The 26,013-nt window shown below is 35.2% G+C and overlaps 3 protein-coding genes, 1 long non-coding RNA gene and 1 pseudogene across 5 annotated transcripts; 4 read left to right on the forward strand and 1 right to left on the reverse strand.

Annotated features, from left to right (window-relative positions):
* Positions 1–248: 248 nt before the first annotated feature.
* On the forward strand, positions 249–389 carry LOC143537973 (U4 spliceosomal RNA; annotated as a pseudogene).
* A 2,229-nt stretch (positions 390–2,618) lies between these two features.
* On the forward strand, positions 2,619–5,391 carry LOC143537964 (pentatricopeptide repeat-containing protein At4g19220, mitochondrial-like). Its single transcript, XM_077031615.1, has one exon. The coding sequence runs from the start codon at positions 2,619–2,621 to the stop codon at positions 5,343–5,345; it is 2,727 nt and encodes a 908-aa protein (XP_076887730.1). The 3' UTR covers positions 5,346–5,391.
* Positions 5,288–13,048, reverse strand: LOC143537958 (nudix hydrolase 3-like). Its single transcript, XM_077031613.1, has 23 exons — positions 12,937–13,048; positions 12,827–12,832; positions 12,508–12,649; positions 11,571–11,750; positions 11,386–11,463; positions 11,215–11,311; positions 11,006–11,139; positions 10,840–10,921; positions 10,352–10,438; positions 10,175–10,281; positions 9,881–10,052; positions 9,594–9,799; positions 9,423–9,504; positions 9,243–9,308; positions 9,099–9,176; positions 8,911–9,006; positions 8,134–8,240; positions 7,864–8,032; positions 7,706–7,789; positions 7,535–7,629; positions 5,984–6,074; positions 5,636–5,782; positions 5,288–5,560 (listed from the first exon to the last, which is right to left on the reverse strand). The coding sequence occupies exons 1-23, from the start codon at positions 13,046–13,048 to the stop codon at positions 5,501–5,503; spliced, it is 2,478 nt and encodes an 825-aa protein (XP_076887728.1). The 3' UTR covers positions 5,288–5,500.
* A 575-nt stretch (positions 13,049–13,623) lies between these two features.
* LOC143537965 (uncharacterized) lies at positions 13,624–16,410 on the forward strand. 2 transcript variants are annotated; one of them, XM_077031618.1, is made up of 3 exons: positions 13,624–14,319; positions 14,428–14,502; positions 14,569–16,410. In XM_077031618.1, exon 3 carries the CDS (start codon positions 15,421–15,423, stop codon positions 16,009–16,011), a length of 591 nt encoding a protein of 196 aa, XP_076887733.1. In that variant the 5' UTR covers positions 13,624–14,319; positions 14,428–14,502; positions 14,569–15,420; the 3' UTR covers positions 16,012–16,410. The 2 variants fall into 2 exon arrangements, with proteins under 2 accessions (XP_076887733.1, XP_076887732.1); XM_077031617.1 differs by having other exon boundaries at positions 14,495–16,410.
* A 233-nt stretch (positions 16,411–16,643) lies between these two features.
* Positions 16,644–18,386, forward strand: LOC143537945 (uncharacterized). The gene is made up of 3 exons (XR_013136168.1): positions 16,644–17,146; positions 17,317–17,351; positions 17,548–18,386. It is a non-coding gene; the product is annotated as an uncharacterized LOC143537945 (long non-coding RNA).
* The last annotated feature ends 7,627 nt before the right edge of the window (positions 18,387–26,013 follow it).

The following is a 26,013-nucleotide window of genomic DNA, read 5'->3' on the forward strand; positions in this document are numbered from 1 at the left end:
GCCATGCTTACGTTATCAAATCAACTGTAGAGTTGTAGTTGTACACTGATGTTTATTCATCTTCGCATTCGATAGCCGGACTTAGTATGCAAAACATGTTCTGTCTTTCCTATTTTCCACTTAATTTGTTTCATAATTAACTTAATCACCAAGTGTTGAAATGTTGACTGATCCCACATCGGTGGTGGATGTAGAAGGAATCGGGCATGGTGGTGTATAAACAGAAGGGCTGGGGTTCTGGTTACGGCATCTTTGCGCTTGGGGCAATGACGTAGCTAATGAGGTAATAACCAAAGTGCGTCAATTGCTGGTTGAAAACTATTTCCAAACCCCCTCCTTGGCCTTGGGTCTCCCTTGGCCATCAAGAATTTCTGGAATAAGTCCCTTTTAAGAGTAAAGTCCTACAACTTATTATTAAAATAATTTTATGAATTTTTTTCGTTTAAAAATTGCTAGTAAAATATCACCTTGTATATAATAAACAAATGTGAATGAGGAAGTGATTCTTTTAGTGGGGAAGAGAGTGTGATACCGATTCCACGGTGATAATCAAATTGCTCAAGAACGTAGATGTGGTAATCAATGACTATAATCGAACCAAGGGTTCAAGAAACCAAGCTTCATAACTTTAAATTCAATAATCAAAACCAACTTTCATTTACCGAAATCAGTACCGATTTGGTACCGAATCGGTTTCAAAGTTTTTAGTTTCGGTGACGGGACGGGACCGGTATTTCCCTAATTTTTACCTTCAATACAAGTACCGTCCCGTAGCGGTACCGAACCGAATATTTCGGTACCAGTACCAAGAATTCACGATTTTCGCGACCGGGATTTTCGGACCGGTCCCGAATGCATCCCTACTTGTAACTCTTGTAACTCTATGTAGATCCAACAACCTTATCCATGCAAATCATTAACCCATGCAACTTTCAAACACTAGAGAGGATTCATGCAGCCTTTCGAGTCAACGATCTCCTTCAAATGGTCGGGTCAGGTCAACGGCTTGGCCACGTTTGAACCCGTATCAACATCTGTATCATAGTGATTTAAAGTTAACCCAATTTCATAATTTAAAAAAGGCCATGTATTGCCCATTACTCGAGATCGGCCCAACCCACTTGAGGACGGAAATTAAGTCCAACGGTGGGGAAGAGGTAGGAGAGAAAAAACATGATTTTGTGATGTTGAAACCGGTTTTTAATAGTAAAAGATTAGAAAAAAAACCAAACAAGATGAACAAATGCTTGCTTACTCATGTTTTTCGGACCTACAGTTAAAATTAAAATCATAACACTCACACAACTTTACATTTAAAATGCTTAAATATGGCCTTATAGTGCATTTCTCTTTTTATTGGTTTTTTACACACTAAGGCCATATGTAATGGGGCTACAATTTGGGTGATTTTAGGCGCGAAGGGGCACAAACACCGCCCTCCGGCGATTTTTGGGCGAAAGGGGCGGGGCGGGGTTTTTTTTGTCGCCGGAATGGTTTGAAGAATAATATTATTATATTAAATTTGACCGTTGCAAACGGTCAAATGCAAAAAAAAAATTAATTAATTAAAACAATATATCTATATAAACACACACCCTTATTCTTCATTTTATATCCATTTCATACACAATTCATACCCAAATTCTTACAAAAAAAATTAGCAAAATGAATCCTAGAAACAACCCGAACCAACCGAAACCCGTGGAACTCACCGCTATCATGATCGAAATCATCAAAAAACACGAAAAGTTTGTCGAGGAACTCAACGATACCATGAGAGAAACCAACAAACAACACGAAAAGATTGTCGCTATGATGGAGTTGCGGGAAATGAGTAAAGAATACGAATCCCTCAAAGCGGCCGGGTCACACGAAGAGACCGCATTGCTGCAACGACGACGAGTCGAAAAAATGCGCAAATATTATGGATATTAGTATTTTCTTTTAGTTATGTTTCTTTAGTTATGTATTTTTTTTTAGTTATGTATTTTTTTTTGTATTTCTTTTTAATTTTAATGCATTTTTATTTAATTATATAAATAAATTGGTTATTATTTGATTAGTTTAATTATAAAAAAAATAATACTCCCTCCGTCCCATTTTAAGTGTCTTAATTTGAATTTTCAAGTCTTTCTTGTTTACTTTGACCGACAATATTTTTGTTTGTGTTATATAATACTTGATGAAAATTATATCAATGTAAAATACATTTAAAACCCAATCCATTCATATATTTTACATCAAGTATTATATAACACAAACAAAAATATTGTCGGTCAAAGTTAAACAAGAAAAACTTGAAAATTCAAATTAGGACACTTAAAATGGGACGGGGGAGTAATAAAAAAAGATACTGTTGGTCCAACTTGTAGCCCCTACACCATTACACCTTAAAAACAAATTCTTACCCTTTACTGACTAGGTGTCACGTGTCACAATTCGCCCTCATTTGTAGCTCCACCACTACGCATAGCCTAAATGTTAAGTTGTGAGAATCTTATAATTTAAATACATATAATATTATTTAATTTATCAGACATATATTTTAATTTTAAAGTTGAGTATTTTAATTTTGTGGTGAGAAAAAACCGTAGATCCTTACTATTGTTATACAACGAATGTATCATTGGGCTGGCAAATGTCTACTACGCAAATCTTCTCAAACGATTCACAAAGTCGTTCCATTTTATTCACCCAGGTTTTGCCATGGTGCCGGCCACCTGTTCGACGAAATGCCTTATAGAACACAATCTTTATCCACTACTGCTTTTTTTGATGTTCTTAATCTTATTCAGCATTGTAAACTGAGACCATGCTTACAAACTGTGGTAAATGTTCATGCTTTAGCGTTAAAAGTTGGTGTTCTTGCTCATTTACCCGCGTCCACGTCTCTCGTGATGGCGTATTCCAGAGCGGATGATTATTCTTCTTCGGTGGCGATTTTTGGTGACATTTCTTGTAAAGATGTGGTAGTGTGGAATGCGATGATCACGAGTACGGTCGAAAACGGGTTGTTTGTAAATGCAATAAGTGTGTTTGTTCAAATGTTACAGGAAGGAATCAAGTTTGATTATTTAACTCTTGTGATTGCGGTTTCAGCTGTTTCGAGAATTATAAATAGATTAACGTGTTTACAGGCTGTTCATAGTTTAGGTGTGAAGAACGGTTTGCTTCCCGGTTGTGATCTGTGTAATGCTTTTATCAATGCTTACGCGAAATGCGCTGAGTTGGGATCGTCAGAAAGAATGTTTCTTGAAACGAAAATCAAAGATAAAGTTTCTTGGAACTCTATGATAAGTGGTTGTTTAAGCAATGATCAGCCTGATAAGTCTTTATGGTATTTCAAGAAAATGGTTTCTTGCGGAACCGAGGTTGATAACGTGGGCTTATCATGTGCTATTTCAGCTTCTACTTCTTTGCAAGATTTGAGTAACGGAGAAGTTGTTCATGGGTTCGCGATAAAACTAGGGTACAACGAGACGGCTCATGTTTCTGTACTGAACTCTCTCGTTTCGTTGTACTCTAAATGTGGAGATGTTGATGCAGCCGAGATTGTTTTCAGAGGAATTTATGCCAAAGATTTGGTTTCTTGGAATACGATGATTAACGGGTTTTGTTCAAATGGAATGATTCTTGAAGCATTTCATGTTTTAAAAGAGATGCAGTTAAGAGGATCTATACAACCTGATAAAGTGGCAATACTTTCTTTGCTTTCCTTATGTGCAGAATCAATGCTTTTAATAGAGGGGAAAACACTCCATGGGTTTGTGATAAGAATATTTAACCAATCATGCGGTTTAGTGATTAACAGTCTTATGAACATGTACTCCAAGTGCAACCAAATGAAAAAAGCTGAGATTTTGTTCATGTCTTCACAAGATAAAGACTTGGTTTCTTGGAACACAATGATATCCGGATATGCCCAAAATGGGAATTCTTGGTTTGCTCAAATTCTATTCAAGAAACTGATGGATCAGTGTTTAAAATGCACTCTATCAACTGTTTTAGCAGTTCTTTCGTCTTGTAATTCACCAAAGTTTCTCAAATTTGGTGAATCGGTACATAGCTTGCAACTGAAATTAGGGTTTTCAAACAATATTCTTACAGTAAATTCATTAATCTGCATGTACACTAACTGCGGAGATTTGAAAGCTTCCTATGCATTGTCACAAAGTGTTTCATCAGTTGCTGACACCGCTTGCTGGAATGCCATGATTGCAGGCTGCACGCAAAATGGATACTTTTCAGAATCTTTAGAAACTTTCAAGTTAATGAGACGAGAATCGGATGCAAAACATGATTTTGTTACACTGGTAAATGTGATATCATCTTGTGGAAACCTTAATTTGGTGTTTCATGGGAAACTGGTTCATGGGTTTGCTCATAAAACTTTAGTTGATCAAGATGTTCGTGTAATGAATGCGTTAATTACAATGTATGGCAGATTTGGGGATGTTGACTGTGCAATGTTGGCGTTTGACTCGTGTTCAGACCGCAATCTTTGTTCATGGAATTGCATCATTTCAGCTCTTTCTCAAAACAAGAAAGCGAAAACCGCATTACAATTGTACCAAAATCTTGATTTTGAACCTGATGAGATCACAAATTCCACAATTCTATCAGCATGTACACAACTTGGATCAATTAGACATGGAAAACAGATTCATGGGCATATTCTAAGATCCAATTTTCACAAAAACAGTTTCATAACCGCTGCTCTCATCGACATGTACAGCAACTGTGGAAGATTAGATACATCTGTTTATATATTCAACTCTTCACCAGAAAAGAATATTGCAAGCTGGAATTCAATGATTTCTGCATATGGGTTTCACAGTAAAGGTCAAAAAGCCATGACTTTATTCGACGAAATGATAGAATCTGGTGAAAAACCAACAAAAACTACTTTTATCAACTTATTATCAGCTTGTGCACATTCGGGTTTTGTCAATGAAGGCTTGAATTATTACAACCGTATGTCTGATGAATTTGGTCTCGAGCCCGTTACAGAGCACCACGTTTGTGTGGTTGATATGTTGGGTCGATCGGGGAGGTTAAACGAGGCTTACGAGTTCATAGACAAAATGGTGATGAAACAAGATCATGGTGTTTGGGGTGCAATGTTGAGCTCATGTAATTATCATGGAGATGTTGAAATGGGGAGGAAAATGGGACAGATTCTGTTTAATTTGGAACCTAAAAATGCCGGATACTATGTTTCTTTAGCGAATACATATGTTGCTATCGGAAGTTGGAATGATGCGGCTAAGTTAAGAAACTTTGTGCAAGATGTGCGGTTAAAGAAGCCTGCGGGTTACAGTCTTGTTGATGTTGGCTTGCATTAACTTTGTATCATAGTAACAAAATAGATCAAATTTATTGTACCAAATATTGTACACTCATATTTAATCTAATAAGGCTACAGAGCTTAGAAAATGTGAAATATAACATCCAAAGGAAGTCAAGCTCCAAAATGAAGAAAGACTATTAAAGGTTGATGTTAATTTTTGTGTAGCAAATTGGTAACAATTGGAAAATCTGGTGTTATATCAACTGGGACCTGCAAAAAACCAAGAAAATATTCATCATCATATGAAAATATAGAATTTTCAAATAAAACAATTCTGAAATTTACCTGAACTTTTGCCAATTTTTCCAATGCAATATCCAAAGGCTGTGTCATTTTACCATATTTTTCAAGAAGCTTTTGTGCTGCATCTTTGTCACCTTTGGCTTGTATTGTAAGTATTTCCCTGCCTAAGCTCTCCACTGCGCCTTCAATCTATTAAAACATATTAAAAATATTACCAAATCATAACCCAAGTAAATGAGCCGGTCAAAATGACCATCTCTGACTTCCGTTGACCTTTTAATCCATTATAATTTTTATAAAAACGGTCAAAAAAAAGTGGAAAACCATGGAATATGAAGCCACTTGTCTAAATCTGATTTACAAAACAAATGAATGTTTGGGAAGTCAAACCTTATCAAAGTCAACCGACAGCGTTTGGTCAGGATGCAAAACAAAGGCCCCTTTCTCAAATAAGTAGTTAAACTGCAGTGCTTGTCCTTTACTGATAGACATGAACAAATACCAATTACCATAATATAATAATACTTATTATAATAAAAATAAGACAGAATTACAAATTTTGTCCTTTAAAATAAGACGAATTACGGTTCGTGTCCTTTTCTAAGTTTCCTTGCAGGCGGTGTACTTTAAACTTTTTTTTCCTACAAGTTATGTCCTTTACGCTAGCTGGGTTAGAAAAACTATGTTAAATCCCATCACGTGAGAAGCATGTGAGGGTAGTTTTGTCTTTTTGCCTACCCTGCAACTTCTTCTTCTTCTGTTTCTGTATCTATTAACACACACACTTTGGATTCAAGATTCCGACCAAAAACCCAGAAAAATGGTGCCAGAAATTAACGATTTTGCGGCTGAACCGTCGTCTCCGACGGAAATATCGCCGGAGTTTCAAGATTCCGACCAAAAATCCGGTAAAACATACCCGAAAAGAACCGGGTCCAATGCTAAAGAGTTTTTCACAAGCTTTTATCTTAAAAAGAAGAAAAGAAAACAAAGACAAAGAAGTGTAGACAATTTAGACATTCTTTTACACCATTCACAACCTCCGGTCAACACCCACCTCCCGCCGCCGTCTCCGCCACCACCGCCGCCGCCACCACCACTACCACCACAATCAATCCTCAACAACTTATTCCCATCCAAAAAAGAAAGACGAAAAAAACACCACCGCCGTCGCCTCACCGCCCGTCGATTACGCCCAAAAAATAGTAATATTGCTTTTGAATACCTGTATGGGATAATTTGAATCAAACAAGTTTCTTCTGCAAATACATATTGTAACACGTCATTCATTATATACATCAAATTGGATGAATTAGGAAACACGAAGCTGTTGTTGGAATCTAAATAGAACATAACAAATAATAATAATAATAATAATAATAATAATAGAAACGTATATAATACCCGATCGCCGATATTGCACTGATTGGTTTCGTCGTGTGCCATGAACTTAGAGGTGCGCTTGACGTAGCGATTGTAAAGCTTGTTATGGAAGAGCCTGTCGACGGCCACCACCACCGACTTCTGCATTTTGTTCGACACCACCATTCCCACCACCGATTTCATTTTCGTCACCAAAACCCTAACCCCCAATTTCGCAGGCGAACAAAACCCTAACCAGTGGTTTATTATTAGAGAGAGAAGTGGTTATGGTGATGGTGTGGTAGAACATAGAGAGAGAAGTGGAAGTTGCAGGGTAGGCAAAAAGACAAAACTACCCTCACATGCTTCTCACGTGATGGGATTTAACATAGTTTTTCTAACCCAGTTAGCGTAAAGGACATAACTTGTAGGAAAAAAAAGTTTAAAGTACACCGCCTGCAAGGAAACTTAGAAAAGGACACGAACCGTAATTCGTCTTATTTTAAAGGACAAAATTTGTAATTCTGTCTAAAAATAATAACAATATAAAATTGAAAAAATGATGATTATCTGATTTACCCATGAGCTTCCTCTAACCCAAAACGCACTGAGCGAAAGCAGCCAGCAAGGAAGGAAACATACATGGACTTAACAAGGGATTTTGGAAGCAAATCCTGGTCAACCAAAAAAGACAAACAATCTTTCAGATAAACATTACTCATAGCAGTAAAAAAGTCGTCAAACGAGAACCTTAGCTATAAGAAAATTAAGGGCCCAAAGGCCAACAATGTCAGCTTTAGCTTCTTCGAGAGCCGAGTGAAGTTCTTGTAGCTCCTGTTTCATAATAACAAGCTGTTAAAAAGCGATCACAATAATAACTGCAAATATTATATTATAGAGAAACTGACCAATCTCACAGTAGATTTTTGACCATTTGGAAGTGTTATTGTATGTGGTCCAATCCCATGACAGCACTCGTGGCAAATTGTGTGAGTGAAAAAAGAGTCAAAGTCAACAAGTTCACACTGCTCTTTTATAATACACAAGTCAGCTATAGGCTGAAGAATTAGCTTGAACCTGCTTAGAAGTTGAGAATATAAAAATTATGGTTATCCAATCATTTTTCCAACTTAATTCTCAGCAGCTGTAAGAATATAATTATGGAATGTTGACTTTACTTTGCTTCGGAAACATTCTTCAACATGACCATTGATGAACCACGATCTTTAACAATACGTTCATCGTTTGGAAGATTGAATGCAAGAGTTTGAGGGCCCTTCACATCCTTCATTAGCATTACAAAAAGAAATCCCATATTTTAATTATATGTTTTTCATAGAAGTCTTATCTGTACAACATTAGATGCTAACAATACCATTTAGAGTAACTTTGCACGGATGGTCCCAGTGGTTTGGCCCAAATTATGGATTTCAACACTAAGGTTTAAAAGTTACAGATATAGTCACCAACAATTGCTTTCATCCTTGCTCCAAAAAGTTAACAGGGTTAGTTTTAATCGTTAAATCAATGTAAACTTAACTCTTTACCTTTATTTTTTAAAATAAAGAAAAATCAATGAACAAAGAACTAACACCCAAAACAAAAATCAATGTAAACTTATGCTTTCGCCCTTTTAAATTTATTTTTGTTTTATAAGAATAAGGGTGAAAGGGTAAATTTACATTGATTTTTTGTTTTGGGGCAATAAATCAACGTACATTGAATTTTCTTTTCTTACGAATAATGGTAAAATGGTAAATTTAAATTGATTTAACGTCCAAAACTATCTCTGTTAACTTTCTGGCAATGAATGAAAGCAAACTAGGTGGATGGGGATATCCAAAACTTTAAACATTAGGGAAGAAATCCATAATTTAAACCAAACCACAGAGATCATCCATGTAATATACTCCAATTGGTACTATGTATACTTTTGTTAAGTTTTGTGGACTCACCCCTGAATTATAAACGAGTTGGATGACTCGAATAGGTGCAGCTATCACATCCGGTGATTTGTACTTGTCATCCATTGGAAGATTTTGTTCCAGAACCTACATATTCTAATTGGTTAGATAAACATAAAGCATAAATAATAATGAAGGAAAATAAGTAAACGAGATCATGAATAGATCCAACATTATACCTTCAAGTTATCTCCAAAGAGTTTAAGTTGAGCAGTTGCTTTATCATCCCGAATCCCAATAAATGCCTCGAATGTCGCCTAACAAAAAACCATGATCATTATCTATGAAGTATAAATAAAAATAAATATGCAAGACAAGTTTACCTTGTATCCAAATAGAACATCTTCATAAGTCTCATATGGGCCAATAGTAACATCCAACTTAGAGTCCTTAGAAAGACAAAAACATGCACACAATGAGAACCATATTTAACCAAAGTAAAACAATTTCTATATTTATGATATCTTCCTAAAGTACCCCTATACTATATTTTAAATACTGACCAATTCCATCCAGGCTATATCAGAGTCATAATAATCATTTGAGAGAAAAGCATCAGCCTTGCTATGTAACAGTCTCTTCAAACTGAAAAAATCATTAAACATGAGTTCAATAAACCTCGTATAATAAAATGCATATAAATCAGAAACTAAATGATTTAATAAACAATATACCTAGGTGAGCTTGTCAAATCCCCTGCTTTATGCAATAATTCAGCAGCTTTTGCAAGATTCAAGGAATATTCTTTCGAGTAAGGAATAATATAGAGATCACTAGAATTATTAGAATTAGAGTCGTTACGCCTTCTAATAACATTAAAAAAGCCTTTTGCATCTTGTTTTTCTTTCTCAGAAAGTGATTCTAGCCATGATTCAAATTCCTGCCATAATAAAGAACATGATTAATTAGAATAATATAGAAGTTTGATACATATATGAACAAAAAGTAAAAAACAATATACCATTTTATCCATATCTGGAGGGTAGAAATTGGCACCGGGTGGTTTCAAAATGGGAAATGCAGCTTTATATTCAACACCTTTCCAGTGAGCAACCGGTTTTGTTGCTTCCGGAAGCAATTTAACAGCAGAGTCCGCGGTTGTCAAAAATGCTTCATTTTCATCCAGACAAGACCTGTGAAAGAATATACATTTTAATTAAATAAGCAGGTTTTTTATTTTCAAAATAGCAGATTTATAATAATGAAAAGATTGTATAGGAGATACACTATATTGTTTTAAGGTGTATGATCTTACCATGGACTCTTATTTATTGAATAATACTTCCATTTTAACATGTCCAGCTCAGATAATTGTTCACGTCCGTTTAACCATTCCCTTAAAGATGAATTGCTGCACCAAACCTGTTGCATAGCTCTTTGCTAAATAAATAAATATTTATCCCGAATATTTTTTTATCTTAATTAAATTAACCTGTTGGTAAAAAATATCATCCATTATTCTTGCAGCTTGAATTAGCAAAACCAGAACTTCTTTGTCCTCCTCGGTGACACCTGTCAACTGTTAAAGAAAAATTTCATCAAAATTCTTATTTATACATGATTATACGGATAGGCCATTAGTAAAGGAAGTAATTTTTAAAATTAATTACACGGATGGTCCTGTTGTTTGGCAATATTGCAACTTCAGTCCCCAAGTTTAAAAATTTACAACTTCACACCAACTGTTTGCACTAACGTAAGCACGTATTGGTCCCTAATGGCAGGAAGTTAACTTGTTTTGTTTAGGTGCATGGTCATAATGGGAAAAAATTAACATCCATCCATTGCAGAGACCAATAAAGTGACGCTCGTGCAAAGAATTGGTCTAAGCCTGTAATTTTGAAACTTGGGGACTAAAGTTGCAATATGGCTAAACCACAGGGATAATCTGTGTAATTAACCTAAAGGATAGAAAACAACCTCTGCAGTGAGTGAGATAGGAGAATAACGGTTCAGCTTCTTTTGCAGCAGTAGACTTCGTGCTTCGGCGTTGTCTTGATATCTATCAAATATTTAAAATAAACAATAAGTTGCATAGGAAAATACAAAAGTTTACTAAAATGGGATTTTGATAGTCAAAATGTACTTTTTGGTAATTATGTCAAACAGTTGACCGTAGGGTCCATCTACATTGTAGGGTACATGATGAGGATCTCCTTTAGTTAGTAAGTTTTTGTAATCCTCAACCGAGATATATTTAACAGCCGAGACTTCAGATTCCTACAAAAAAGTCATACCATTCAACCCTTGTATTTTCTCGAACATAAATAATGACTGGATAAATATAATCATTACCTGAAGAGTAAAAGCTTCCAAGGGAATCGGGTCGAGTGTTGTCACGAGATAAACATCATCTAACTCATTATCGATGAACTTTCCGCCATTTGTAACACTACAACCAAATGCAAATATTCAAAATGAAAAAAAAATAGCATTTGTTACACGCAAACCCGATAGAAGGCGTACCTTTCTTGAAGGTAAACAAATAATAATTCAAAGGCGTCACTCGGGAGGGTCACACCAAGCTCTTCTTGAAGCTCTCTCCTACAGACACAACATATTTCAAAGTTATATATCGATAAACAAAACATAATGTATTTAACAAATTTAGCATAACATTCGAGTATTTGCAATATGGTTCAAGAATCTACCTGGCAGTAATAAGGGATGTATCACCAGCAGATACATGGCCTGCACTAGATATGTCCCATAATCCGGGCCATGAATCCTTCCAATCGGCACGTTTTTGGAGAAGAAGTTGTTGTGTACTTTCAGCAAAAATCCAAATGTGAACAGCTCGGTGATAATCGCCATCTCTATGCACAACACTTCTGCATAAGATAAATACAAGGATAATGTTACCTTATGTATGGTTGTAACAAATACTTGATCTTGACTACAAAATTTGACAATCTCAATTTCAAAATGAACAACATTTACTTAAAATACAAGGAATTGAAATCAACTCTGACTTTGAGAAGCAAAAGTGTCATTAATTTGACTTTTGTGGTCAACGCAAAGGTCCCCATGAAACTTCAAATCAAACAAATTATGAACAAATAATAGTTATATGGTCCAACTGAAAGTTCGCTGATACAGCCTGCAAAAGTGAGTATATATAACCCGTGTTGTGAAAATCGGGACTAGACGGCCGGTGACTGATTAATTTTTGGGTAATCGGCTGTCGGTCCTAATCGGAACTTAACTCTGCCCTTAATTTTTGGCAATTTCGGGCATGTTTCCAGCAACTGTAGCAGTTTGTTGCCAATTTCTGGCAATTCCATATACATAAAAATGTGCATATATGTATTTATATAGAAATTAGAAAAATATATATAAAAAAATTCCAATCCGATTAATCATCTTACGAACCGACTAGGTTAGCGAAAGTTGATTAGGTTTATTTATTTGTAATTAAGCTTTTTGTATCCTCTAATGGCATGTTATATATGGTTTATTTATTAAAATCAAAACCCACCCCAGAAACATTGAAGTTAAAATAAAAATAACCCAAATCATCATCATCATATGTTTAAATGACCAAAGAAATGAAAAGGGTGGTAAAATGAATGAGAAATGAAAACTGACCTGGGTTTAGAGAGACCAGTTTTATGACCAGATTTAGTCAGGACGTCGAAGTGTTCTTCTTGGCCCATTTGATTTGTCTTGTGTCCGTCTGTCTGTGTGGGTTTAAATCGGCCGCAACTGAAACTGATATTATCTTCTTCACCTGGAAGATGAATATGAATATGAAGAAGATGCTTTGTCGCCGTGGATTATCACTCCCAAAAGTTACTAGATAGATAGATAATGATATGATTCGAGAATATTTATTATTAATTAATTCAACAAAAATATGAATTTATTATGTTAATAGTCTATGACTATGTGTTCAGCAAGCAAATACCATACCCTGCACATGTTTAACGTTACATCAACGTCATCAAATTTTAACGAACATGTTTTGGGTTAACTAGTTTTTTTTAAATGATTGGTTGTTAGTGGAGGCGGGCCCACCTTTTTTTCTTGCCCTTTGGGCATTATAGCGGAAAGAAGGGAAAAGGGACCATGACATTGGTCTTTGTATTGCATGGTATGGTTTAACAAGGTGGCCGATGACGTCTCTCATGGCTAAGCACAACACAAAGAAGTAAGCAAGCCTTACTAAACTACTTTCGAACGCATTTATGTCATTTTTTTGTTGGATTCTAAAATTTTTATACTCGTTGATAAAACTTTATTAAGAAAGAAGCCTCTTTGGAAAAAAAAAGTATGTATAGAAGTATACCACCACTGATTTTTTGTGAACAAATGCAAAACATATGAAAAAACTCCTACTTTTAAGCCGAACGTAGTGGGCGAAGAATGTGGACGAATTTGGGGCCACTTTGGGCACAAACAACCCCCCCTAGGTGATATTGTACAATAATGGCTTAACGTACGAGAGGTACACAAGACGCTCAAAGGCAAAAGTACTAAAACGCTCAGCCAGAAACCTAAAACTCTCAAAAACGGTTTTCGTGAAATATTGATTAATTAACCATCCAAAACTGTTTTTTTTCGGTGAACCAATGATTAATTGGATATGTATTGACGATTCCAAGATGTTGGGATGTGATTTCATGAATCGATTTCGTGAAAAAATGGATTCGCGTACATATTGTACGTTAAGGTATTATTGTATCGGATCTTTTCCATATATATATAGGGCGGTTACTGTACGATAATCCCTTATCGTACAAACAGTACGCGACACAATCAAGCGTCCGATCAATTTTTTTAAAACACGCGTCTCTTTCTCTAAAAAGGGTAAGATCATCAATTAGTCTCCATTACTCTCCCTAAAATCACTCGCATTAATCAACCTATAATCAACTAATCTCGGCGATGATGCGTACTCATTCAATCAACTAAACTATAATCAATTGATCTGATGACAAAAGCAACTGAAACATACTACATTCAATCGTAATGAAGATGGATAAAACGAAGAACCCTAACTCATCTGCTTCAACGAAGGAACGAAGATCAAAGCATAAACAAGATAAACCTCAGAATACTAATAAATCAGGTGTTTGTTTATTATTCATGTAATCGTTTTAGGTTTTAGAGAGGTTTTAACAGTTGTTTTCCTGAGCGTTTGACAACAATCAGTAGATGTAATCGTTTTAGGGTTTAATTTTATGTTAAATTGTATTATTTGTTTTTAATTATTGGTTACTACGTTGTCAATTAATCTCTGTTTGTAAGCGTTTGAAAAGCGTTTGGGATGATTTCACCATATGAATATGTCTAGTTAATGTAAATGTAATTATGAGCGTTTATTAAGCGTGTTTCAACTGACTATGCAACTGGATCTATCCAAACCAACATTAATCTGCTCTTATGCGTTTGATGGGCGTAAGTGTTTAGAAATCTTGAATATCAGGTTCTTTAACTGGTCTTGTACGTTTGATGAGCGTTTTGTAAGTTTGTTTGTGATAACTGAACAACAGGTTCTGTATTTAGTATTAAGCGTTTGATGAGCGTTTGGTAAGCTTGTTTGTGATAACTGAACAACTGGTTCTGCATATAGTATTAAGCGTTTGACAAGCGTTTGGTAAGCTTGTTTGTGATAACTGAACAACTGGTTCTACATATAGTATTAAGCGTTTGATGAGCGTTTTGCAGTTTTGTAACATCTGAGTTTTATTTTGTGATCAGTTAAGCGAAAGGTTAAAACAAAACAGGTTGATGTCGGAGTCAAAAAGCTTAAGACACAACATGTTGAAGTAAACTCTTATTCGGACTTTGAAGTTCCAATCAACAAATTTTTATCAAATAAGAGGAAAGAGGTGGAAGACAGTAGTTCAAACTCAGACTTTCAAAAACCAAGGAAGAAAGTTGTTAAAGAAAAGAGGCCAGCTGAAAGGATAAACTTTTTATTGAATTTATGGACAGAAAGTTGCGGCTCAGATGTGCACCATTTACCATTGTAGATGCAGTGAGTGCAATGAGCTCTGACCAAAAAGTTTGTTTGGAAAAAATGGGATTTGGGTCAATATTAAACCTACAAGTTAACCAAACTCCATCAATGCTAGGGCATTGGTTGCTGATGAACTATGATCACATGTTTAATGAATTGAACATCAACAGTCGTGTTATTAAGATAACAGCAACAAAAGTTCATGAGGTGTTGGGTATACCAATGGGTAAGATACCCTTTTTAGACAGGAGCAGACCAAGGTTGGGGGATGATGCAACTGCAAATCTGTTCAAGAAACAATTCCCGACTACAAGAATAACTATAAAGCATGTGAGAGACAAGTTGACGACTGATCAAGGAGTTGGTGACATGTTTAAAGTTAATTTCCTTGTGTTGTTCAACACTTGTTTATGATTTATAACAAAATCAACAACAATCAACCAACGATTCATCGCCACAATCAATAAACTCACAGATATTCCAAATATGGACTTGTGCAGCTATGTAATTGAAAACCTAAAGATGACAAAGGAAGAATGGAACAATACAACGGTCCAATCACCTTTCTTACGATGCTTTACACATATGAGTACCAGAAGAAATATGGTACATTTGGGTCTCCAGTCACAACACCTGCAGTCAACTACATAACAACAACAACTCTTGCAAGGATGGAGAAATACTTGTATAATAATGAACCTCCTTTAGATGATGATTCTGAAAACGAGGAATACGCTCCTGCGTATGAGAATGTTGAAAACGAGGAAGCTAATGTTGAAACTGCAAACAAAGGATTACTTGAGCCTACAACTGATACCGCTGATGCTGGTAAAGATGATGTTGCAGCTGCTGGTGATATTGCAGCTGCTGGTGAGATTGCAGCCACCGGTGACAAGATAATTCCTGAAGCTGCTGCTGATAATATAGTTGATATTCATTCTGCTGATAAACCTGCAGAAACAGTTGGTGAGGCACCTGCTGGTGAAAACGTGATACGTCAGCCTGATACAGATGGTGACAACCAAAAACAGGGTAATAAAAAAACTTGTTATTTTCATCTAAACTCTCTAATGTGTATTTCTTTTAATGATACATTAACATATGTCAGGGGCAGATGGGGGAAGTGAAACAGAATCAGATAATGCCTATCACAATGCCGAAGGCGAATTTGATGATGATGATGATACGTATTCTCATTTGAGTTTAAAAATGCCATTGGGGACACACACGCAATAACTAGTCGACTTTTATATAACTCCACTTCAGCTGTCTGGAATATCTGCATACCTACCACCAAAAGAAACAAAGGAAGAAAAGGTGAAACATCAATCAAATCATAATATCTTAATTTAATTAATAACTATATTTTTATTTTACAGTCTTGGAATAATAAAATGGATAAGAAGATGAAGAAATTTGAAATACTTTGCAAAGAAATCAATGAATTGGTCCGTGAAGGGAAGGAAAAACATCTATCAAATCCACATATCTTTGCTAGGTGTTATGATTGGGAAGACATACTCAATCCTAATGTGGTTACCCAAACACAAGAAAGTGAACCCGTGAAAAACAACACACTCCTTAATTTAGGTGAGAAAAGCAATCTAATTCTTTATCATATATATATATATATATATATATATATATATATATGTCTTTGAAAGTTCCCACTTCTTATGCAGCTGCCGCAATTGAGTCAGTTCATTCAGATACCGTGGTTGGTGAAGAAGGTAGTGGTACTATTCTATATAGTTACTATAAATGCTCAACATACTCTGATATGTAAAATTTGAATCCCATATAATCCTAAAGTTTATTATCTATCAGAAGAAAAGAAAAAATCTGGGGAAACTGTTGATGATGCAGGGGTTAGTGGTGCAAGGGTTGGTGATGCAAGGTGTGGTGATGCAGTGGTAAATACAGAGGTTAATGAGCCCGAAAAAGGTAATAAATTTAAAACTTCTTTTATACAGCTAAAAAGAATATTATTTATAAAAGTTTATATGACAATTGTTATTGGTAATGAATCTTAAGTAAACAAAGATGAAGAAATTATAGTAACAGAGCTAGAAGGGAATAATAAACTTGATTCAGTTGTCTCTACAGTACTTGCATGGGCAAAAGAAGGTATTAATATGCTTAGAGTTATCTTTATATAACTTAAACGCTTGTCAAACGCTCGTGTTAATATGTTTATTTTTTATATGAAAGATACACAAGTTGGATCGAGAGACGACAAGATGGAACTCACTGTTACGAAAAGTCCATTGTGTACTGAAAGTCCAAAAGCAGTTGAAGGTATTAAACGATTCTTAAACGCTTTTTAACTGCTGAAGGTGTTTATATGCTTAAATTATTCATTATACAACTTAAACGCTTGTCAAAACTCTCGTGTTAATATACGACAAGATGGAACTCACTGTTGCGAAAAGTCCATTGTGTACTGAAAGTCCAAAAGCAGTTGAAGGTATTAAACGATTCTTAAACGCTTTTTAACAGCTGAAGGTGTTTATATGCTTAAATTATTCATTATACAACTTAAACGCTTGTCAAAACTCTCGTGTTAATATATTTATATTTTATATGACATACACAAGTTGACAATATGGAACACACTGTTGCAAAAAGTCTAAAAGAAGCTGAAATTCCAAAAGATGCTGAAGGTATTAAACGCTTCTTAAACGCTTATCTATATTTTTTTTACCAGTTTCACACAAAAACGCTTTCTAAACGCTCACAATTATTGCTTCACAGCTATCTCACTTGGAGGTGATGTGGTGCATGTTCATACGAATGCCCAAGAGTCTAGTGCCCTTGCATCAGAGATGATACAAGGAGGTGAAACCAGAGATGATGTTGATATCATAAACACTAATGCAACTCTAGAAGATATCATAGGCAAGACACAGAAAAAAAATGCATTGGCTTATAAAAAAAATTTAAAAATCTACTTCACTGACTTGAACTTGTTGTTTTTCAGTTACTAAAGTTGAAGAGAAAAACCAAGTGAAAATTTCAAAAGCTAACATTGGTATGTCACCAAGTGAAAATCTCATAATACTGACATCAACTTCAAAAATTATACCCAAAATTACATCGCCAGTATCATTAATACAAGAAAATAAAGATAAAGAGTTGGTGAGAGAAGAAAGAAAGAGAAAGTTACCTCCTGCATTGAAATCACCATATGTTTTAAGAGAGGTTGAACTAAACACATTAGTCACAGATGAAGAAAAAACAATTGCGAAGTATATATTTTTTTGCCTTGAAGACATATGGGAAGAGGTTTTCAAGACTACTTACACAAATTCATTAAAGTGATTTTTGAGAGTTTTTGTTATGGTTTGTATCTAACAACAAACGCAATGGATGCATTCTGTGAACTCATGAACTTTAAAGAAAAGAAATAATCTACAGAATCACCATTCAGGCTCTTTGGTACAAGCACATTGTTGGTATGCTTTAATTATACCTGTTATTTGAAAATGCTTGTTAAACGCTCTTTAAACACTTGTTAAAGCAAACATGTTTTCTTTAACATGTATTATGTATCTACGCTTATCAAACGCTTACTGAATTTTTATGTAAACAAGTGACCATTATAATGAGGCATTTGGTCACACAAACGAACAAAGACTCAATGTGTTTACGGACAACATTGAAAAACAGACGATGAGGTGTGATGTCAAAACAATGAAGGAAGTTGCTATTTTCTTCGTGCCAATACTACATAAACATCACTTCTATGTGGTTGTTTTCAACCTTCAAACAGGAGTGATAGACTTGCTTGACAACAGTGGACATTAAGAATTACCGGCTAATAAAAAGTTTAAAAAGCCAGAAGACAAACAAAAAGAAATCAAAAGACTTTTTGAAGAAAGATACAACAAGAATCCCCAAATCCTGGTAAACGCTCAACAAACTCTCAACAAAAATCTATTATAAATTTGTGAAATACTTAACTGCTTTTAATGTATTTTTAGAGACCGTCTTCTACAATGTATCTTAAGAAAATAAATCATCCCATTGCTGAACAAATCCAAAAGGCTCCAATCACAAGATTAAGGATGTCATGGAGAACAACTGAAAACGGGGTAGATTGTGGGATTTTTGCTATGAGAAACATGGAGAAATATGATGGGAAGAAACCGTGGACATGCGGATTTTATAAAGAATGTCCTAGACAAATGAATCAGCTAAAAAAGTTGAGGACAAAGTATTTGGCCAAAATCCTTCTTTCGGAAATAAACAAGAAAAGAGATAATCTTATCGAGAAGGCGCAACAATTTAGTGAAAATAATGACACCGATATGTCCGGAGAGGAGATTGTTGAAGAACTCAAAAGAAGACAACAACTAATTTGACTTTGTTGTCTATTTTAGTCAATGGCCTTATGTTAGAAAAAATCAACTAACTAAAACATTGGAATATTATTATTACCACACAAAATACTACATGATTAAAAAAACATTACAAAACGCTCATCAAACTCTCAAACATCACCCACTTGCCTCCTACTCTAATAGTGACTTGAGTTAATCCAACTTCAATTTCATTGAAAAGTTTAGTTCAAGAATTGCCTTTGATAATTCTTTGAACTGTTCTAAATCATTCTTCCCTATGTCAACCATAAACAAAACCGCAAGATCTCGGATAACACTAGCAGGCATTTTGACAAGAAAATTCGTAATAACATCGTTGTAATCCATGTTATTATTAAGCATCACAAACTCATATGTCAGCTTGTCACGGCAAGCTTTGTCGGCGGCTACCTGCTCAACAATTTTCATCTTCAACGCTTCCTTGAAAGACGATGATGATGACGATGCATCCATTGTAACTGATTTTGAGATGGGTGGATATAATTGTGACAAAATATAGCATATATATAAGAAAATATCATAGACCAAATAGTACAAAAAGGACAACAAACAACTGCAGATTCACGGGACAAAATAGTAAAATAAAATCATAATAAAAAATACAAAGCTCTTGAACAACGTTTATAACTACATGCTCATGGACGAACAGTGTACGCTCATAACTGTATGCTCATGTATAATGAGCGATGTTATGAGACGCTCATTATACGTTCTTGTACGCTTTCACACGCTAAGCCATCGAATCTTGTTAAAAAGAAACTAATTTCTAATCTAGTTTTGTCCAAAACTTAAAATTACATTTATTACAACTCATCTGTCAAAATTTAAGTCCAAAGAAAATTATTTTTGTAATGATAGCCTACATCAAATCACTTAAATTAAGTTACACTATGTCAACAACCAAACAAAGATTTATATATATATATATATATATAGAGCAAGGTTAAAATAAGAAGTAAAATTATTCTAAGAGGTGTAAGAAGTGTTTTTTACCCTTAAAAAAATAAAACACACCGAACAAAAAACACACCGAACTAACAAAATAAAACACACCGAACAAAAAACCCACTAACAATATCCACCATCAGATGATCACATCCAACGCCTGATATTACTTCTCACACTTCTTACAAATAACTCAATTCTTATTCTAACCCCACCCTATATATATATATATATATATCACGCTTGTAACACGCTTAATAAATAATAAATGCAGTTTGTGTGATGATCATAGCCTACATAAAATTAAATGACATTGAATAAACTCTATCTCAACTACCCACAATTAATAGACATCCAAATTATGTCTATATATTTCACATCCATTGTTGTTAATCATATCACACAAAAAAAAACACACACACAAAATGTTTTCGAGTGATAAAGCCATGAAAAGCATGGTCAAGGCCAAGCTTGATCTTGAGAAAGAAAAGGACGAGAAGTTTCTCAACGCCCTTCAACACTCACAGGCGTATGTGCTTCAAGAGAAATCAAAAACTCTTGATGCATACAATGAACTATGGAGCTACCAGACAGTGAGTTCAAGGCATAGACTGCTGAGTTCGTCAAACAGCAGACTGCATGCTACGACTCCGTGTATGGTACTTTGGTTGACACGGTTTCAAATTTTTCAGCCAACATGGAGTTCAAGGAAGATGGGCGTGAGAAGATCAAGAAACATGGAGCGGTGGGAGTTGATGGGGACTGACAGGGTCTGATGATGATGGGGTCTGATGGGGTGTAACCCCATCTTTTGTTATACGTTTGCCTTCTTTTGTTATACGTTTGCTTGTCATACGCTTGTTATACATTGTGAAACACTTGTGTAAACAAAGTTAACTACATAACGCACAATCTAAAAAACACAAAAAACTAACTAACTTTGAATTCATTGTTGCGGTTGCTGCTGCAATGCTTTACAAGTTCTGCAGTTGTGGCCAGTTACGTGACAAATTTGACATTCCCTATAACCCTTCCTAGAGCGACTAATGGCTATCTCATTCTTTGATTTAATTCTTTTGTTTTAGCCACGACCTTTGTTTCTTATTACAGTAGGTACACGTACAGTAACTTTTGATGTGTAAGACCCTAACTCGTTAAACAAGGTATTTAAGCATAACATACACTTAATAGGACCCAAAAACCAAAGGTAATTAAAACTTTACAATTAACGAACATTACACACTAATACTAAATTTAGATATCAATTTATTTTGCGGAAGCTTGCTCGGTTCGGTTGTGTTCGGCTCTTCGGCATGGCTTGATCTTCATCCGGGGTCCAAAGTGCATAATTACCTATCATAAATTTTCATTCAAACAATTAGAAATCAAAGCATTTGAACATATATATATATATATATATATATATATATATATATTGTTATTTTATTTATTTATTTACTTTTCTTTTTCTTCCTGACCCGGCCATGTCAGAATTCAACCCGCCCGGGTCACCGGGATATGTTTTCTTTCAAAACCTTTACCCGGCCGTGTCAGTTTTCAACCCGGCCGGGTCACCTGGGCATGCTTTATCTCAGAACCTTTACCCGGCCGTGTCAGTTTTCAACCCGGCCGGGTCACCTGGGCATGCTTTCTTTTCACCCAATTTGCATCCAAATCAATCTAAAACTCATCCACACTCAATTTAATCGCTTGAAAATTGTGTCTAACATATCTAAACCATAATCCATTAACCGGATTCAAATTTCTTAGGTTTTACGCTCCTGTTACCCGGTTTGCGTTTATTTAACCCGTTTTGACATTTAAGCATTATAACTTAAATCGTCCGCAATCTTTTTATAGGTTTATTTCTCTACATTTACAACCCATTACCCGGGCATATTAATCTCGTGTTCCACGCTTCCGTTACCTGGTTTGCGTTTACAATAATTTGACTCGGTTTATGTTCAAGTACTTATACTTGATTCATTCATAATTTTTTTCAAGAAACTATTCTTTTTCAACTATAACCCATAATCCGGGTTTATTATTTTATGACCCACGCTCCCGTTAACTGGTTCGCGTTTATATTATTTACAACCCATTGTCCGGGTGTATTAATCTCGTGTTCCACGCTTCCGTTACCCGGTTTGCGTTTACACTAATCTGACTCGGTTTATGTTCAAGTACTTAAACTTGATTCATTCATAAATTTTTTTCAAGAAACTATTCTTTTTCAACTATAACCCATAGTCCGGGTTTATTATTTTATGACCCAAGCTCCCGTTACCCGGTTCGCGTTTATATTATTTTCAACCCATTATCCGGGTTCATCGTCCTTATTAACCACACTTCCGTTACTCGGTTTGCGTGTACATCACTTTGACCCGTTTGGTTGCTTTTGTGAATACTATCACTTATGTGCAACCATTCTCACTTATAAACATTTTTACGACAAATCCTTTGAATTAACAAGATTAGATAATTGAAATAAATAACGAAGCATATAGCCACGTACCTTAATCGCCGACCTTTGCGTGACTCCTTACCAGTTCTGCTTCTCGACGATTCATGTGATCTGTTTAAACACAATTCACATTATTATTAGCATATGCAAGCATTCAAGGGTCATTTTTCATACTAATCTATCAATCATTAGTAAATCCCTTTTTAGTAGGATTTTCGCTGGTTAACGAACCCGTGTTCGCTTAAACAATCCTTTTAGTTATCAGTGGCCATTTCTTGCATATCTTATCGTTACTTGTTGAACTTGTCGTTACCAACCGTTTTGGTTCGGTCGAGTTTCATAACACACCATTTAATTAGTCTAGCAATAATCTTAACATTTAAAGCTAAACTAACCACGATTCATATGAGGATTGAACATGAGTTCTTCACTCATGTATCCACCCACACCCCTCATATGGGTTTCATCTCTAAACTTCAATTTCACTTTAATTTGTTCACTACTCATGTTCTATATAGTGATTATAACACATAACCATGTTCAATTTCATGTTACATTCTTAACCCATCACCAATCATCCAACCCTAACTTTAAACATTAGGATTTGACACTAACCTTGTGTTTAGATGGTGTTAGGAGCTAGGGATCGTCAATCCCGTAGTCGAGACACCTTGATTCTTCCTGGATTCGCCCAATTTGAAGGATTTAGGGTTTGGGGAGGGTTTCCCCTTTCCCTTTTCTCTGCCATTGACACACACACACACATACACTATGTGTGTGTGCTTTATTTATTTTATTTTTATTATTTTAACTTTGGGTTTGCCCGGGTTTAGCCCCTATTGTTTCGTTACTTGACACTTGGCTCCAAACTTCTATACACAAGTATGTGTTTATAGATAATAAGGGTTAACTAACCAGGTTAAACCTTAGCCTAGATACTTATTTCGGGTTTAATATCCCAAAACCGAAATATTACATTTTAATATTTTTGGGGTGTTACAAGTCTACCCTCCTTAATAGGGTTTTGTCCCTGAAACTTGTTTTACGTAGTTCTTCGGGCCACATCAAAAAAAAACTTTCATTTCCCATACTCGTTTGAGCGTTGCTCAACATTTAATCACTTGATCAGCTTAACCTTAGAAATGTGATACATCATTTTACAACATCTACCCTTCCAATTCGCTAGTTTTAGGTTAGTTTGACTTTCTTGAGTCCAACTTTTCATACTTACTCTCGGCATCATTTACTTTTGGTCAGTTTGACTTTTTAAGTCAGACTGTCTATGCAAACTCATCACATCATTAGTATAGTGTTAGTTTGACTTTCTAAGTCATACTGTTTATGCGAACTCATCACATCATTAGTATAGTGTCAGTTTGACTTTCTAAGTCAAACTGTTTATGCAAACTCATCACATCATTAGTATAGTGTCAGTTTGACTTTCTAAGTCAAACTGTTTATAACACTGTTTTGGATAAAAATCACTCAAGGATAATGTATCCAAATTCGTAATTGTGAGGTCTAGTGCTAACACGATAATGATAAATATATAATTGTAATCTTGGTGAACACAATGATTTGATCACGAGGGAAAAAGCCCTTAATCACGATAATCTTACTTCGGTCAAAACTTAACAAGGCAATCTTTGATCAAATGACTTCGGTCAAGGATTAACAAGGTAATCTTTGGTCGAATCACTTCGGTCAAGGATCAACGAGGTAACCTTTGTTCAGATAGTACGTGATTATAGTAATCTCCAGCACAAAAAACCCTCGGACAGTGAAAACTATCAGCGTCAAGTATATTGATAATAAAAGGTGGTTACAAGTGTTGTGGAGTTGATGATCGAGATTACAAAGAAGCTAGTGCGTAGAGAGAATTATGTGTTCTACTTTAGTGTGTGTGATAGTACATGTGTCCCCTAACTGATCACATTCTCCATTATATATAAAAGACAATAACTCAAGGGAGTTATGATTAATAAAGACTATTAACTAATAATCCCTAAAAATCCGCCATGTCTTTAATATAATCGTAACAGCCACTTTGACCACGTGCTCCATCACTCATGCTGCGAAATAGGTGGTAGACCAGGTCTTCTAGCCGTTACACTTATTAAATATCAGCCTTCATATAAGATACAACCGTTAATAGCAGCAAATACTGAGGATCTATGATCCTGACATAGCTCTGGAACTCTTCAGAAGGATAATTAATCTAGACACGTTAATATCTTCTTGACTGCAATTTAGTGGATAGACTGAGTCTTCTAACCGTTATACTTGCTAAATATAAGACCACACATGAGAACAACCGTTAGTAAATAATAAGTACTGTGGATCCTTGATCCTGACGGGATCTAGAACACACGCTAAGGATAACTGATCCAAAATATATGCCAGGATAACATATCCACAGTGTCAAATTTCTGTGCACTAACAATTGCCCCCAAAATGGCGGTTGTGATAAGATCACAGCTGTCATTTTGCCTTTGAATTCAAACTTCATGCAAAAACATATGAGATTTGACAATCTGGATATAATTGTCATATATCAATGGAGTTTCCTTGGGAACTTCCTTCCGGCTGTATATCCTTCTCCCTGCAAATCATGATCAACTAGTAACACCTGATTAACCCGGGTGGATGGTCCATTTTTTGAATGGTAAAATCCAGGTTAAGATTTTTGGATTAGTCAAGGTGACTTATGTTTAATAATAATCTAAAAATTTTGACTATTCGCTTGTTACTTGTTATTTTGAAAGTTTGTTTGATATAGCTTAAGTCTCATTGAAAGTTTTAAGAAATAATATTCTTTAGTAAAAAGTTTTTAGGATAAAATATCCTTGAAAAGATAAACCAGGATCTTAAATCCTTATAAAAATAGATTGAGAATAATGAATCCTTATATCTATGAAGATATAAACTGAAATCAAATAAGTGTAAATCGATAAACATAAATCATACCGTAAGGTCTGGTTAGACCTAAGTTACCATAAGTATTGATCCTTTTGCAATCCTTATAAAACTGAATTTAAGGATTTTTGAATCCATAAGTATTGATCCTTCGGTGATCCTCAGAATCTAATTTATGATACCTGATGCAAATAACTTATGATATTATCTGGGATTAGACCCAATAAACTGGGGACAAGCCCGTGAAACTGGGGACAAGCCCGTGTAATCTGGGGACAAGCCCAAAACTGGGGACAAGCCCAAATACGAATGTTAACTGGGGACTCGTCCAAACCGAGATTTAGCCCAAACGTGAGATAACGTGAAAACGTTATAAACCTTAGCTAACATGAAAATGTTAGAAACCTTTGTCTTGAGATAAC

This window comes from Bidens hawaiensis, unplaced genomic scaffold, assembly GCF_021521415.1.
Source record: "Bidens hawaiensis isolate Kalapana, Puna unplaced genomic scaffold, B.hawaiensis_p1.1 tig00011438_1, whole genome shotgun sequence".
Taxonomy (NCBI): Eukaryota; Viridiplantae; Streptophyta; class Magnoliopsida; order Asterales; family Asteraceae; genus Bidens; species Bidens hawaiensis.